General features: G+C 48.3%; 1 protein-coding gene across 2 annotated transcripts in view; it reads left to right on the top strand.

Annotated features, from left to right (window-relative positions):
- The window catches only part of LOC147222457 (arf-GAP with coiled-coil, ANK repeat and PH domain-containing protein 3-like), a 52,509-nt gene that overhangs the window by 28,378 nt on the left and 6,973 nt on the right, over positions 1–17,158 (top strand). The window contains exons 3-21 of one of the 2 annotated variants that reach the window (XM_086168671.1): positions 450–569; positions 809–862; positions 2,974–3,032; positions 3,117–3,300; positions 3,432–3,476; positions 3,568–3,663; positions 3,918–3,992; positions 4,933–4,944; positions 9,894–10,006; positions 10,088–10,139; positions 10,286–10,386; positions 11,458–11,569; positions 11,652–11,884; positions 11,961–12,030; positions 12,103–12,197; positions 14,248–14,468; positions 14,547–14,639; positions 14,800–14,892; positions 16,170–16,396. In XM_086168671.1, coding sequence (XP_086024797.1) covers positions 450–569; positions 809–862; positions 2,974–3,032; positions 3,117–3,300; positions 3,432–3,476; positions 3,568–3,663; positions 3,918–3,992; positions 4,933–4,944; positions 9,894–10,006; positions 10,088–10,139; positions 10,286–10,386; positions 11,458–11,569; positions 11,652–11,884; positions 11,961–12,030; positions 12,103–12,197; positions 14,248–14,468; positions 14,547–14,639; positions 14,800–14,892; positions 16,170–16,396 — 2,055 coding nt within the window. Of the gene's footprint in view, positions 1–449; positions 570–808; positions 863–2,973; positions 3,033–3,116; positions 3,301–3,431; positions 3,477–3,567; positions 3,664–3,917; positions 3,993–4,932; positions 4,945–9,893; positions 10,007–10,087; positions 10,140–10,285; positions 10,387–11,457; positions 11,570–11,651; positions 11,885–11,960; positions 12,031–12,102; positions 12,198–14,247; positions 14,469–14,546; positions 14,642–14,792; positions 14,893–16,169; positions 16,397–17,158 lie in introns of both variants that reach the window. The other variant, XM_086168670.1, reaches the window with a different exon arrangement.

Raw genomic sequence — 17,158 nt, 5'->3', positions numbered from 1 at the left:
CACACATAGGTACATGTGTATCAGACATAGGTACATGTGCAACATACATAGGTACATGTGTATCAGACAAAGGTACATGTGCAACATACATAGGTGCATGTGCAACATACATAGGTACATGTGCAACATGCATAGGTACATCTGCAACATACATAGGTACATGTCTATCATACATAGGTAAATGTGTATCATACATAGGTACATGTGCAGCATACATAGGTGCATGTGCAACATACATAGGTATATGTCTATTATACATAGGCATGTAAATGACACAGGTGTGTGTGCAGTGTATTTAGGTATACCATCCCTAAGCACCTGTGTAACACCCATGTGACTTAGACGGTCCAATGAGGTTTCAGTGTGTCTTAGGGGACCCGAGTGTTTCCTCATCTTTGTCCGGTTCTTCGACCCTCCCGGTCTGAACGTCAGCCGTTTGTCCTCCTCAGCTGGTGAAGCTGTGCAGCGGGATGATCGAAGCGGGCCGGGCCTACGTCAGCGCCAACAAGCTCTTTGTCAACGGCATCAAGGACCTGTCCCAGCAGTGCAAGAAGGAGGAGATGATATCGGTGAGCGTCCGAGACGCGGCCGCCGCGCAGGACGGACATTCAGGCGATTCCTGGCGTGATTCGTCCGGAGCGTGTAAACTGTGCTGCCAGGACGCCGCGGGCAGCAGATGTTTGCTAACACTTTACACGACTGGGAATGTGTCTGGCCACGTGTCTCCGAGGTCAGGAGCTCTCAGGAGCTTGAGCTGCTGCTCATTGTGTGTGTGTGTGTGTGTGTGTGTGTGTGTGTGTGTTTGCAGGAATGCCTTGAAAAATGCGGAGAAAGCTTGCAGGAGATCGTCAACTACCACATGGTGAGTCACTTTAACACACACACCGTTCGAGGCCGGGCTGAAAGCAGAACCTCTCAGAACATCTCCCTCCTCTGGGCTGCGACCTCAGCGTCCTTCCATCCCTCCTCCGTCCACGTCCAGACCATCTCCTGCGGAGGTCCTCAGTCATCCAGCTCACGGTGAATTCTTGTAGGAATCTCCTCGTCGTGGCAACAGGACTTGAATTTCGTCCAAGAGACTTCTCACGTCTCCAAGTGGAGACTTTCGAGTCCGGGTGCTGCTGCGAGGAGATTCCGACAAGAATTCATCCGGTTGTGACTTTGTCTCCTGCTGATCTTCACCCTGATCTTCTCCATCCGGTCCGCGTGTCGCGGTAGAAATGCAGACACAACGCCTGTGTGTTTTATTGAAGATATTGAGGACAATTGGTATGAAAGCTGTCGTTCCGGAGATGAAGTCATGCTGTTTGGACGTGACAGAAGAGGGACGGTGAAGATCTGGCTTAGAAGGAGACGTCTTCTCTCAATTCATCTAGACTTCTATGTCCTTCTGTGGATTCCCGGGTCTTGTTTCTTCCACGATCCTCAAGGTTCAAGTCGCACTCGCTGTGATTTCTGTCATTCTCATCTCCGTCCGTCCTGCAGATGAGCTGATCTGAAAGGCGCTTCTCCGTTCCTCAGCAAATAAGTGCTTTAAAATCGTGTCGCACAAAGAGAGCCGTCGTTACGGTAACGCAATTCCCGTAGTGTTTTGTCCAAAGCTGGTGGGTGAAGCTGCAGGACGCATCTTCACCCACCCAAGACCTGAAAGGAGGACAAGCTTGGGCAAAAGAGGACGTGCGTTGTGTAACGTTTTACAAAAAAAAGAACCGTGTGTGTGTGTGTGTGTGTGTGTGTGTGTGTGTGTGTGTGTTTGTGTGTGAGGAGAGTGGTCCAGGGGCATCAACAGATTTCCACTCGCTGTGTCTTTTCCCTCCGCGTCCACAGAGATGAGCCATTAGTGTCATCCCGGTGTGTGTGTGTGAGAGTGGGAGGCCGCCGGTGCCGCCATGAGATTTGATTTGATTTGAGAAGCCTGAAGAAAAGGTGGTTTCACGGGGGAAGTCGCGCCGTCAATCACACCTTCTCGGGCCTTCGGGTCGCCCACTCCCACACCCACTCCCACTCCCACTCCCACTCCCACTCCCACACAAAGTTTGATTAAAATAGCGTCACGCAGCCGAACTGGCGACTCCACGCTGGGCAGACGTGCAGACCTTCGCTGGTTCCACAGCAACCAGAGAGGAGGAGGAGAAGAGCTGCTGCAGGGCATCCACACCCGCACATCTTCGGGCCTCCACGTCACCCTGTGTGTGTGTGTGTGTGTGTGTGTGTGTGTGTGTGTTTCAGTTGCTGCACACATCTGTGGAAGCATATGGTTCGAATCAGACACACAAACATGGGTCCGCGTGGACAGATTCACTGTCACAGAGTGAGGTCACATTTTGAAGTGTGTGTGTGCACTTATATGCGTGTCCGGGTGTGGGTGGGTGTTTTGGTGTGTGTGTGTGTGTGTGTGTTTGTGTGTTGTGTAATATGGGACCCCAGAGGCTCTGAATGTCTGAAAGATGTTAACATGCCAGGAAGAGCCGGGCGTGCCCGAATACCAATATACCTTGACGTATCCCCTGTGACTCAAACCCAAGTGTGTGTGTGTGTGTGTGCGTGTGTGTGTGTGTGTGTGTGTGCGTGCGTGCATGCATGTGTGTGTGCATTTTACATGTAAGAGACACACCATCTTCATCGGGATGATTGATGTTCATCATCAATTCTAATGGTGAAGATTGTCTTCAAGGTTAAACATCCAAGTCTCCTGGAAATGGATGTCCTAAGTCTGTGTGTGTGTGTGTGTGTGTGTGTGTGTGTGTGTGTGTATACACGTTATCCTCCATTAATCATGTGAAAGGTTTATAGCGCCACCCTGTGGTGAAAGTGCGGTACTACACTCACTTCGGACCCATTAGAAGTTCAATGAACATCTTTGTGTTCACCTTCTTGAGTCTGTTTGTAGAATTCATTCCTCTGTGTTTGTTGATCGTCACAGTATCCGAACACTGTTGTGCCTTGATTCTTTCCTTGTCTCTCCGTCTGCAGATTTTGTTTGACCAGGCTCAGAGGTCCATCAAGCAGCAGCTTCACACCTTCATAAAAGAGTAGGTTGTTTTTGAGCTGCTCAAACGTCCACCGTAGCCCCCGAGTCGCCCGGACTTTACCTTTGTGTTTCTTCCGTCCGTCAGGGATGTGCGTAAATTCAAGGACACCAAGAAGCAGTTCGACCGTGTCCGCGAGGACATGGAGCTGGCTCAGGTGAAGAACGCCCAGGCGCCCAGGAACAAGGTCCACGAGGCCGAGGAGGCCACGCAGGCCCTGGTCCTCAGCCGCAAGGCCTTCAGACACCTGGCTCTGGACTACGTCCTGCAGGTACGGCGCGCTGAGCGGGAAGATCTCCTGGCAGGACCAGGGTTGTGCAGCAGGCGGCGCTGACACCCTGCGGCTGGATGAAGATCCAACTCCATTCTGAAACATGAACCTTGGCTCTTTGTCTTTGGCAGATCAATGTGCTTCAGGCCAAGAAGAAGTTTGAAATCCTGGATGCAGTAAGTCTTTCGCCTTGGTGTGTGTTTCTGCACGTGTGTGTGTGTGTGTGTGTGTTTGGTATCAGGCTGAGCGTCTCTCTGATCCCTGCAGATGTTGTCCTTCATGCGGGCCCAGTACACACTCTTCCAGCAGGGCTTCAACATCTTGGATGAGATCGACCCCTACATGAAAAGACTGGCTGCACAGGCAAGGCAGAGCGGGGCACGCCAGGACACACACACACACACACACACACACACACACACACACACAGCATATGGTAACAAGCATTTTTGGCATAAAAACACACACACACACACACTAGAACAATCAAACTATTGTTCATCCAGGCGGTTAAGTCGTCCAGATGTTGCAGCATCTGCACGTTATTTGATTTCTACCCTTTTTTTTTTCTGTTGCGATCATTTTCTTGTTTTTTTCCGTCCCCTGGTTGCAAACAGCTGGATCAGCTGGTCATCGACTCGGCGATGGAGAAGAGAGAGCTGGAGCACAAACATGCCCTCATTCAGCAGAGGGTGAGTCAGCAGCACGCCTGCACACACACACACACACACACACACACACACACATATTATCCTCTCCTGTGCAGCAGAGGACTCAGCTCTGCACCTCCTTGGACCAACCAAAGTTCTAAAAAGAAAGTACGATCTCCAAGAGATCCAAAATATAATGGCGTAATGATGTATTTCCAATTTAGCAATGCAATGTTAGCGTGGTGTGTTAGCCCCTCCCCCCCTCCGTGGTGAAAGTACGGATTGTTGCACGTCACGCATGTTTCCAAAGACACACACACACACACACACACACACACACAGGTCTTGCACCGCCAACCCCCAGATGGGAGAGCGGGAAACAACATGTTGTTTTCTGGCACAAGCATGTTCGAACGCCAGAGCCGATTAGGAAATATTATCATTTTTATTATTTTGGAGTCCTCGTTGTTGCCGGGGCGACGCGCCGGCGTCCTCGTGTTCCCTGGTGTTTGGGCCGGCCGAGCGAGGCGGCTCTTAAAAGGCCGTCTGGTCGCCGGCGTCCCGTCCCGTGTCCGCTTTTTACGTCCGTCTGCTCCGAGGCCTCGGCCAGTGAAACACAAAGCCGCCAAAATAATGACGTCCTATTTTTGCGAGGGCAGAATTTATCCCTTCTCTGTAATAAAGCAGCGAAGCCCCACAAAGAGCCCGTGATGTATTTATCTCCCTGGGCTCCACAAAAGCTGCTCGCTCTCAAACAAAGCTCATCCATCTGCTACCTGACACCGCGCCAGCGTCTTTTCCCGTCCCGGCTTCGGTCGGCGGCGGCGGCGCTCTGCCCGACGGCCCGACGACCCCTCGACGGCACGAAGCTGAATGAAATCTGTGAATTCAGCAACTCCATCGGTTATTGCAAATCTATTAAATCCTGCTTTCCCTTTTTTTCTCTCCCTCCACGGCCTTCGCTTGAACCCGCGCAACCCAGACTCTAATGCAGGTAAGAGTGTTTTATTTCTGTATTTGTGTTTCTTTACCCCCGACCCAACCCCAGACACACAGCATGGCCAGTACTGCAGTACACACACACACACACACACACACACACACACACACGTGACGGGAGCTGCAGCACACTCTCCATTTGACGCCTTGGTTGTGGACATGAAACCAATCACAGTGCAGAGAAGAGCCTCACCAGGTGTTTGCTCCTCCGGTTGCATAACCCTTTCATAACCCTGCATCTCCAAAGTGCTTTTACACACCCTCACACACACACACACACACACACACACATATACACACATTCCAACGGCAGCGGTACAATGAACCATCAACCTTCCAGTTGGAGGGTCACGCTGGGAGGCAGACGCTCGCATACATATGTTAATATTAGCTTTTCCTTTTCCGTTTAACTAAGCACAATTGTGTGTGTGTGTGTGCGTGTGTGTGTGTGTGTGTGTGTGTGTGTGTGTGTGTGTGTGTGTGTGTGTGTGTGTGTGCATTGATCTCTTAAGAACAGGTTTATGGTCATCCCAAACTGGCTCCGGCAGCAGCCGCCAGCATGGGATGACCATAAACCTGAATCAATAGACTGGCTGGTATTGTCTTTGCAGATGGCGTGTGTGTGTGTGTGTGTGTGTGTGTGTGTGTGTGTGTGTGGTTGCATTGCTTATTTGGCGCCGATGTAAATCTCCCTCTTGCCCTCGGGGGCAGAAACCACAAATCATTAGATGCAAATGCGAGTGTTGGAGTTCAGGTTCTTCTCAGGACGTGAGAAGGTTGTCGGGATTCACTTGGTCTGCAGAAGACCTCATCTTGGAGGTAGTTGGAGACACTCGCTGTGGTGAGAAGAAGCGCGTATTCCACCGTGGAGGTTTCTCCCACCAGAACCCGGAGTGTGATCTGGTGATCTCTTTTGGTGGTGGAGGTTCAGAAGCACGAAGGAACGAGCACCGGAATGAACGTTTCTCTGCGTTCAGATATTACTCTGGACCTCTTCTTCATGAGAAGATCGGTCCTGACCTCCGCGGGTCTCCTGGTGAACATGACTGTCCTGCAAGGTCTTCACCGCCGGCGCAGGAAGCCGTTTCTTTCCAACTGGCAAACGTGTCGGTGCAAGGCGTCGCTGATTTATGTGGTACGTTCCTCCTTATAAGGGCAGGTCGCTCACCGGGGAGGAAGTGAGTATCGGAGGAATTTTTGTGTTGTTCACTTGAAAGTTGGAGTTATTATGCAAATAAATATTTCCCGGGTGATTTTCCTGATCGGGCGCTTTGACAAGCAGGATGTGTCTTTTTGGTTCGCTGACATAATCAACAACCAAGATTTTTTTAATCTTCAATTTGCAGGCACAGTTAAATTTTGCAATGAGGTCCGGGCTCAGAGCATGTACAGGTTTTTTTTATTTTTTTTTATAAAAATAAAAATAAAAATAGAAATAAAATTAAAAATAAAATAACATTTAATTTTATTTTATTTTATTTTATTTTATTTTATTTTATTTTATTTTATTTAAAATATATCAATAAAAAGAATCCCACTTACAGCACTGAGGGCAGCATGTGTTTTTATTGGAAGGATGTTTGCAGATGACATTGTGATCTGCAATGAGAGCAGGGAACCTGTGGAAGAACATCTAGAGAGGTGGAGGTATGCTCTGGAAAGGAGAGGAATGAAGACAGAGGATATGTGAGATAGAAGAACATCAGCCAGAAGGAAAGGTGGAGGAGACACTGGTGAGATGATCTACAAACACTGGCAATGAAGAAAAGACAGCAGGCAGAGCTGGAGGTGGCAGAGATGAAGATGCTGAGGTTCTCTTTGGGAGCAACCAGGATGGAGATGATCAGGGAGGAGTCCATCCCAGGGTTAGGTAGATGGCAGATGTTCTGGAGAGAAGGTCAGAGATGGTTGGGTCGTGGACAGAGGAGGGAGAGTCAATATATTGGTAGACGGATGCTGGAGTTGGAGGTCTAGAGGAAGACCAGAGAGAAGATGGATGGACGTGGTGAGAGAAGATCTGAAGGTAGTTGGTGTGAGAGAGGAGGATCCAGAGAACAGGGTTTGGATTGGCTGTGGCCTGGTGAGAGCTTCTCCTCAGCCAGAACGCCCCCAGGTTCTCCAGGTTCTCTAGGTTCTCCAGGTTCTCCCCGTGTCTGCATGGGGCTCCTGTGGGTTTCTCAGGGTTCCTCCTGCGGTCCAGACACATGTGGGGGGTTCAGCGGGGGTTCGGCTCCCTTCCTGCAAGGACGATGACGAGTGAACGGATGAACGTCTCCACGTTTTCACCGTGAGAGCCGTCATTCTGTGGAAGGACGTTCACGTCCGCCGTGCCTCCACGTTGCCAGCAGGCTTTTGTGTCTGCAGATCTTCAGCGTGGCTCCCAGGGGAGGTGTTGCTTCTCCTCCTCCTGTCACTGCATCTCCACCACTTTGTTTGGTGAGACGGAGACATTAAACGGCAGGATGAAGAGTAAAGTGACGCCTTGGGGCTCGTTCATCCACCGTCTAATATTATTACGATAAAGTTTGTTTTTGTTTTGTTTTTAAATTTGAAATAGTGAGGCTGGTCTCGTCTCTGCAGCCGTCCGACCGCCGTTTCTGAAACACGGCGAGCGCTGAGTGAGATAAACTTTATAGATCCCCGCAGGAGAACAGTTACGGTTATAAGTGTCTTATAAATATGAATGCAAATAAATAGAGAGAAAATTAGAAAAACCAAAAAACATCCTCAAATAAATGGAAAGCAGAGAGAGTAACAACAACAACAACATCGCGGATAAGAAGGAAAAAAACAGAAGGAAAAAAAAATAACCAAAACACAAACAGAGGGACAGTAACAATGATAACAATGATAAACATGACAAGATAATTCTTCCTTCAGCTGCAGGGAATCTTCAAATCTTTGCACTTAAGACCTTAAAACACTTTATAGCCTTCACTTTGATACTTTTAGTTTTATTCGTTTTATTTGTATTTCTTATTCTCCCCCCCCCCTTTTTTTTTACTGTTTATACAATCTCCTACTATTATTTATTATCGTTATGTTTGACTTGAAACTCTGGCACAACAATGTTATTCAGGATGAATAAAGTTGTTCTTATTCTTAAGATAAAGGAAATAAACAAAACGAGGCAGGAAGCGAATGAGAACAACCAGAATAAAAAAGACAGAGTACTTCCAGACTCAAGTATCTGTCGGTGCGCACGTGGAGGAAAGACGTCTTTCCAGCGGGGAGCGGTGTGTGTGTGTGTGTGTGTGTGTGTGTGTGTGGGGATGCAGACACACACTTGTGCGCTGCATTCTTCCAGACCCGGGCTGATTTAAGGTGGGAAGCGGGGCGTCCGGGGAGCCATAATGTCAGCTTGATTGAGCAGGAATGGCTTTCCGAGGCGCAGACAGATGGAAGCTGAGGCCTTCAGAGGCGCGGAGGAAGCCCTCCGACCCCCCCGGACCCCCTCTGAACCCCCCCAACCCCCCCCCGAACCCCCTCCGACCCCCCCGGGCCCTCAGGCTGGGGCGTGGACAGCTTTGGACAGCTTTGATCCGGGGTGAGAGGTCACGCGCTCAGACAGCTGTATGCTAATGAGCGCTTGGCGGCGGCGTCCGATTGGAGCGCACGTGCTCGGCGCCCCAGATACGGCGCGAGCGAGCCGCCGTGGGCCGACAGTGACCGACGGCCGCCCGGCGTGAGCGCTGCACAGCCTCGACTGCTCGTTATCTTCATTATTTCTTCAATTATTTATTCCTGCGTTCCCGCGGCGGACATGCTGCTGCACGCCAGAATGGTGAAGATGAAGATCCGGGCCCTGCTGGACTTGGTGACCCTGGTGAGAAGCCCGACCCTCTAACGGTTTAAGGGGTTCCTCCGGAGGATCCCGGGTTTCGTAAATCTGCTCCGTGTCCTCCTCAGATCCTCAGATATCCACCGGTGCTCGGATGTTCAGAACGCCGTGGTTGTCTTCACGTGCAGAGCAGCTTTGTTCAGCTATTGATTTGTTTTAGGAATAATGATGATGATGATGATGATGATGATGATCATCTCCCCAGGGTCGGTCAGACTCTGCTTGCCTCGTCCACAGTGGAGAAACTCTCTCCTGTGAATCCGCCCTTTTTGTCTCGCGCTTCGCTGCACGAGTGGCGTCTTCAGACTCGCCGTCGAGGAGAAACCGGAGAAGGTGTTTCCAGCTGACGGCTGAGGAGGCGTAGATCTGATGAGATGTTTAAAGGTCACCTGAGGAGCGGATGAGGAGCGAGCGGAGGTGCGACACGAGCTTTACTGGAGCGGCAGAGAGAAAATCTCGCCATCCTCAGCGGGATGTTTGGGTCCACCTTCTCGTCGTGAAGAAGACGTCCGATGTTCAGCTGAAGCTTCGAGTTTTAAAGTTTTAAATGGCATAAAATAGAAATACTTTTCAAAGTCCACGCCTTGAGAAGCGTCCAGCTCCAGTTTGGGTCCAGGAGGTAGTCTCCTTTTAGCTTAGCATTGCCACAGACAGCGAAGGACCACCAGGTAGGAACCAGTGTAGGAACCAGCTCCACACTCCAAACTGAACCACCACAGAAGAAGAGGAGGACGAGATGGACAACATGGAGGTGGAAGCTACCGCAGCGTTCATGGAATCACAACTGTGGACCATCAGATGGTTGAGGTGTTTTTATCCTCTCCCTGCACTGCTTCGCCGTGTGAAGAAGCCGTTAGCCGTTAGCTACCTCCACACTTATTCTGGCTGTATTGTTGTGTGGAAGCCCTCTGAGGTGCAGCAGGCCAGAAGGAACCTCCTTGACGCTCCCGTTCGTCGCCGCCGTAGGTTTTGCAAATGGCGCTCTGCAGTGTTTCGGGAGCATCTGGCGATGAGCTCCGATGATTATCCAAGCATCAGGAGCTCTCGAAAAGGCTGTAGGAACTGCAAAAAGCACCTGCTGAGCACCTGCGTTGTCTCCTCAGGACTTTTCCTACGACGACCCGAAGTTGGAGTTCAATGTGGACGCGCCCAACGGCGTGGTCATGGAGGGCTACCTCTTCAAGAGGGCCAGCAACGCCTTCAAGACCTGGAACAGGTAACTTTCGGTCTTCTCTGCAAACCGAAGGAGCTGAATTGAAGAAGTTCTCCGACCGATTTCCCCGTTTGTCCCCCGAAGGCGGTGGTTCTCCATCCAAAACAGCCAGCTGGTCTACCAGAAGAAACTCAAGGTAGCGTACGATTCTCTGGTCCAAGCCTCCCTCGCCGAGCGCTTTCGGAGGAACCCGGAGATCAATGCAGACACTGTTGATGAGGTGACCCGCTTTGGGCGGATCACATGTCCGAGGTCTGTGACGCACTTCTCTGCCGATGACAGGACGCTCTGACGGTGGTGGTGGAGGACCTGAGGCTCTGCTCCGTCAAACCTTGTGAGGACAACGAGAGGAGGTTCTGCTTCGAGGTGGTTTCGCCCACCAAGTGAGTGTTGCTCTTCTCACGTCGGCCACGGGGGGTTTGTAGAACAACTGCAGGGAACCCGAATGGCTCTGAATAATATTCATCATAATTATGAATATACTAATAGTAATAAGCAATAATACTAATAATAATAATGTATTTTTTGTGTAGGAACCTCCTTAAACCTAAGGTCACTTTTGAGTTTGGAGTTTTAAACTGCAACAGAGTTTAAGTGGGAGTAGAAGAACTGCAGGGGACCTAAACATCTCATAATAATAACAATAACAATAATAATAATAATAATAATAATTTAGGTTTAGGTCCCAGGCATTTTGGTCATAAGAACCTCTTTGTCAGTTCTAAGTTGGTGTCAGAAGAATAAAGTTTGAACTCGCCTTTGTCTCTGCAATCTTTCCATATTACTATGAATAATAACATCATCATGGTACAAATAATCACTGTTGTAATCTCAACTGTGATGATGCTGTAGACAACAACAACAACAATAATAATAAGAATATTTCATTTGTGAGAACATTTTCAAACTCAAGGTCACTTGGGACTGAAACTGGGAGTATCAGAACTGCCTAAATGAAATAATTATAATATTCATCATCATTGTGTTAATACTATAAATAATAACATGATAAGAAAAAAATCACACTCCTAATCATACTTGTGATAATACTAGGAACAATAACAATAATAATGATAAAAATAGTAATCAAATTCTTTATCATAATATCTTCAATTCTACAGATAGTAACCATAATAGTAATAATAATATTTCATTTGTCAGAACATTTCTAAACCCAAGGTCACTTTTGAGTTTGAACTTGATCTTGAGCAGAGTTTAACTGGGAGTATCAGAACCGCCGTGAACCTAAAAGTCTCATAATAATAATAATAATAAGGATAACATTAATAATAAAATCATTGATTTGTGGGCACCTTTCCAAACCCAAAGTGTGGTTACAGAAAGCTATCTTTGCTGGAGGAAAAATAGCATATAAATAGCATAGCATAAAATAGCATCTAAATGAATCTCAGCCGGGTCCTGACAGGAAGCGCTTGCGTCCGGTGACCCCGCAGGAGCTGCATGCTGCAGGCCGAGTCGGAGAAGCTGCGGCAGGCGTGGATCCAGGCGGTGCAGGCCAGCATCGCCTCCGCCTACAAGGACATCGCCGACAACTACTACGTAGAGGTACGGACGGTGGTGGGACGCCCGCGGTTCCGGACGTTTCGGGCGACTTTGTGGAAACCTCCCGGTCTGACGGTCTGTGCAGCGACTGGACCGCACCGCCTCGCCGTCCACCAGCAGCATCGACTCCGCCAGCGAGCCCCGGGAGCGCGGGGAGAGGGCGGACAAGGCGGCGCGCGGAGGAGGTGACGGCCTCCTGCAGAGGGTGCAGAACCTGCCCGGCAACGAGCTGTGCTGCGACTGCGGCCAGGCGGCGCCGTGTTGGGCCTCCATCAACCTCGGGGTGCTGCTGTGCATCGAGTGCTCGGGGATCCACAGGTAGGTAGAAGATGCGCTAGATGAAGGTCAGAGGTCTTTGCGGATTTTTCCACGGTCCTGTTCATCTCTTCTCCAGGAGTCTCGGCGTTCACTGCTCCAAAGTGCGTTCGCTCACGTTGGATTCCTGGGAGCCGGAGCTTCTCAAGGTGCGTCTCCCCGAAGGTCTAGCTCCTCTGTTCCCATGGACGTGAGCTTCATGTCCTCCTCCCGCTCCTCAGCTCATGTGCGAGTTGGGGAACACGGTGATCAACCAGATCTACGAGGGCGCCTGCGAGGAGCTCGGCGTGAAGAAACCCGCGCCGTCGAGCACCAGGTGAGCCGGCCGTCTTCGCCGGGAGAAGCTCAACCTCGACCTTCACGGCCGCACGCCGATATCTGTAGTTCTCAATATGGCAGCGTGAAGCCGAGGGTGAATGACAGGGTGAACGTTTCATACCTCGACGTGACGTGTGGGCGAGAGGGTGAATTGTTTACATTTCGTATAAATGAGCGAGGGATTGTTTGCCCTCCAGACCAGGGGTCGGCAACCCGTAACACCCAAAGAGCCATTTGGACCCGGTTTCCTCGGAAAAGAGAACTCCTGGAGCCGCAATTACTTTTTGAGGTCTAAAATAAAGGTACCACTGTATAAATTGCTTTTTATTACCTTTACACTTTGTATAAACAAGTGTGTCGTGTGTTGCTTCTGAAATTCACAAAGTATTGCGGAGAAAATTAAATTTTTTTTATGTAATGAACTCATTTTGAGCTTTGGGCTTTCAGAGCGTGTAGCGGAGCCTTGACCTGAATTTAAAAATAAATCGTGAAAAAATCAATGTGTCAGTAAACAATAAAAAAATAAATATTTACAAAATATCTTCATAAATATTTATTTTACCTGGTTTATGGGACTTCTGCTCCTGAACAGCATCTGCAAATCGGGACTTTACCGGCTTCCGCCAGTGTGACGTTATTTTGTGCGGCGAAAAATAATAAATATAATAACTAAAACTTAAAAAAAGGAATTAACACAAATGAAATACACTTCAATTAAATATTTATAATTTATTTTCCCAAGCCGCTCGGAGCCGCAGTGTAAAGATGGAAGAGCCGCGGGTTGCCGACCCCTGGACTAGATGATGTGTGGATGAGAGGATAAATACTTGTATGTCTGTAACATGTGGATGAGAAGGTGAAATGTTATATATCTAAATGACGTCTGGATGAGAGGGTGAACGCTTGCGTGTATATATGATGTTTGAATGAGAGGGTGAATGTTGCATGCCTCTCACATGTGGATGACAGATTTAATGGTTGCTCCCTAAATACATGTGAATGAGAGGGTGAATATTTGCTCCTTAGATGAAAAGTGAATGAAAGGGTGAATGGTTGTGGGTCTATATGATGTTTGAGTGAGAGTAAGAATGATTGTGGTGTCGTGCAACATGTGGATGAGAAGGTGAATGTTCACCACCTATATGATGTCTGGATGAGAGGGTGAATGTATGTCTAGTTCAGGGGTCGGCATCTTTACACTGCGGCTCCGAGCGGCTTGGGAAAATAAATTATAAATATTTAATTGAAGTGTATTTCATTCGTGTCAATTCCTTTTTTTAACTTTTAGTTCTAAGTTGGAAGATTATTGTGGTCTTGAAATATTAAGTAAAATTATACTTATTATTTTTCGCCGCTAAAACTAATGTCACACTGGCGGAAGCCGGTAAACCCGCCAGCCGGTAAAGTCCCGATTTGCAGATGCTGTGCGCAGAAGTTCAGGAGCAGAAGTCCCATAAACCAGGTAAAAGAAATATTCATGAAGATATTTTACAAATACTTATTTTTTATTGTTTACTGACACATTGATTTTTTTCACGATTTATTTTTAAAATTCAGGTCAAGGCTCCGCTACACGCTCTGAAAGCCCAAAGCTCAAAATGAGCTCATTACATAAATACAATTTAATTTTCTCCGTAATACTTTGTGAATTTCAGAAGCAACACACGACACACTTGTTTATACAAAGTGTAAAGGTAATAAAAAGCAATATATACGGTGGTACCTTTATTTTAGACGTCAAAAAGTAATTGCGGCTCCCAGAGTTTTCTTCTCCGAGGAAACCGGCTCCAAATGGCTCTTTGGGTGTTACGGGATGCCGACCCCTGGTCTAGGACGTTCCAATGAGAGGGTGAATGAGTGTGTATCTCCATGTTATGTGTAAATGAGAGGGTGAATGTTTGTGTGTGACGGTCCAGGTTGAACCCCACCAACAGCACCTGGGATCGGCTCCGGCTCCCCGGGTTGTAGGTCGGCGTTGTGGATGAATGAATGAATGAATGAATGAATGAATGAATGTGAAAATGTCCCCCTGCCCGGCGTCCTTGCAGACAGGAGAAGGAGGCCTGGATCAAGTCCAAGTACGTGGAGAAGCGTTTCCTGAAGAAGATGAGCGGGAGCGAAGCCCTGGCGGAAGGGGAGAGGAAGTCCCGTCCCTGGACGGTGAAGAAGTGCCAGCGACACAGCAGCTCCGCCCGGGCGCCCAACAAGGTCCGCCGGAAATACCACCGCTACGAGCCCGGCAGCGCCTCGCCCGCGAACCTCTCGGCAGGTGGGTCCGCAGACGCCACGCGTAACACGTGGAGGCCACCTCAGCCTCAGCTTCGGCTGATGTTCTCCTCCTCGGCAGCGGCGGCAGCAAAGTTCCGCAGAGACTCCCTGTTCTGTCCGGACGAGCTGGACTCTCTCTTCTCCTACTTCGACACTGGATCCGGCCCTCGCAGTAAGTCAGCAGAACGCCTCGTTCCTGAGGCGACTGCATCAAATGCGAACGACGGAATTATCGCTTTGCTCTTTTGCCATTGATTGTTAATAAACGTGTGTGTGTGTGTGTGTGGGTAATGATTAACGTGTCCGCTGCTTGGCGCTGTTTGGTCCTGCAGGTCTCAGCAGCGACAGCGGCCTGGGAGGAAGCACCGACGGCAGCACGGATATCTTGGTGTTTGGATCCGTGGTGGACAGCGTCACGGAGGAAGGTGGGACATCAGCATCCACACACACACACACACACACACACACACACTTATGGAGAACAGGTGTGTTGAGATGAAGAAAGGAGTTGGAGAAGGTTGGAACAGGCAGTGAAAAGTGTGATAAAGGAGGACAGAGGGAAAGGGGGAGAAGGTGAGAGCGGCCATGTTGTCTGGTTTGGAGATGCCGAGCAGAAGACAGGGGGCAGCAGAGATGAAGAGGTGGAGGAGGATGGAGAAGATCTGGAAGGAGTCGATCAGAGACGGCACACGCTAAGGTCAGGGGTCGGCAACCCGCGGCTCTTCCATCTTTACACTGCGGCTCCGAGCGGCTTGGGAAAATAAATTATAAATATTTAATTGAAGTGTATTTTATTTGTGTTAATTCCTTTTTTTAACTTTTAGTTCTGAGTTGGAAGATTATTGTGATCTTGAAATATTAAATAAAATTATATTTACTATTTTTTGCCGCACAAAATAACGTCACACTGGCGGAAGCCGGTATACCCGCCAGCCGGTAAAGTCCCGATTTGCAGATGCTGTGTGCAGAAGTTCAGGAGCAGAAGTCCCTTAAACCAGGTAAAATAAATATCTATGAAGATATTTTGCAAATATTTATTTTTTATTGTTTACTGACACAGTGATTTTCTCCTGATTTATTTTCAAAATTCAGGTCAAGGCTCCGCTACACGCTCTGAAAGCCCAAAGCTTAAAATGAGTTCATTACATAAATAAAATTTAATTTTTTCCACAATACTTTGTGAATTTCAGAAGCAACACACAACACACTTGTTTATACAAAGTGTAAAGGTAATAAAAAGCAATATATACAGCGGTACCTTTATTTTAGACCTCAAAAACTAATTGCGGCTCCCAGTGTTTTCTTCTCCGAGGAAACCGGGTCCAAATGGCTCTTTGGGTGTTACGGGTTGCCGACCCCTGGTCTGGAGGATCCGGCCATAAAGTCTCACCGGGATGGTTTGGACGTGGACGGGTGGAGATCTGGGTAGATCAAGTTGGAGGAGGTCTAGAAGGTTTATGGATGAAGGTAAAGAGCACAGGAAGTGAGGTGGTGTGGGAGAAGCGTGTAAAGACCAGATTGTCACACGGCTTAAAAACACGACAATTATCTCCAGAAGGCAGATAATTGTTGTGAAGAAGCGGATGAGCTGCGTGTAAAGGCTTGTCTCCATACCTTCACACAGCTTAAAGCGCTCCAGACGGATCACATGATCTCGGACGCTCGGCTCCCGACAGATTTACCGACCGTGTTTCCCCCGCAGAGGAGGAGGAGTCCGAGGAGTCCTCCAGCGGCGAGGTGGAAATCGAACAGGAGGTCTCGTCCGACCCCGAGGACCCGCGGGAGCTTCACCCGGGGGCGCTCCTCCACCGGTCCTCCCGCCTCCACAACCTGCCGCTCATGGCCGAGGCTTTGGCGCACGGCGCCGACGTGCACGCCGCCGGCGAGGAGGAGGACGCGAAGACGCCCCTCATCCAGGCCGTCATCGGGGTGAGACACGCGGAAGCCGGATGGCGAATTGAACGTGACGTGGATGATGATGATAATAATAATAATAATAATAACCTTTATTTATACTTGTAAGACCACTGAGGTCTCCCTCATTTTCAGGGTCGACAAGTTTACAAGCAAAGCAGAGCTCAGCACGACAATAAGATGAGATCAAAATAAAACACGGGAGATAAACTAAAAACAGGTGAAAATGAGATTAAATTTAAGACAGTACGGAAGCAGTAGATAAAACTCGAAACAAGTAAAAAATGAGATCAAATTAAAAAGTACAAGGGGGTGGATAGAACTAAAAACAAGTACAATTGGCAGTACAAATTAAAAAACAGTAGATAAACTAAAAACAGGTGCAAATGGGATTAAATTAAAGACAGTACGGAAGCAGTAGATAAAACTTGAAACAAGCAAGAATGAGATCAAATTAAAAACTACAAGTGGGGTGGATAAAGCTAAAAACAAGTACACTGCTCAAAAAAATAAAGGGAACACTTAAAAAACACATCCTAGATCTAAAGGAATGAAATATTCTTATGAAATACTTTGCTCTTTACACAGTTGAATGTGCTGACAACAAAATCACACCAAAATGATCAATGGAAATCAATTGTATCAACCCATGGAGGTCTGGATTAGGAATCACACTCCAAATTAAAGTGTAAAAACAAACTCCGGGCTGATCCAACTTTGATGTAATGTCCTTAAAACAAGTCCAAATGAATCTGTGTTGCTTCCTGAGTGGACACT

Source organism: Fistularia commersonii, chromosome 21 (assembly GCF_037954325.1).
Source record: "Fistularia commersonii isolate RoL2024-O1a breed Wild chromosome 21, RoL_Fcom_v1.0, whole genome shotgun sequence".
NCBI classification, from domain to species: Eukaryota; Metazoa; Chordata; class Actinopteri; order Syngnathiformes; family Fistulariidae; genus Fistularia; species Fistularia commersonii.
The sequence above is the reverse complement of the archived record's forward strand: the minus strand, read 5'-3'. Positions and strand labels throughout refer to the sequence as shown.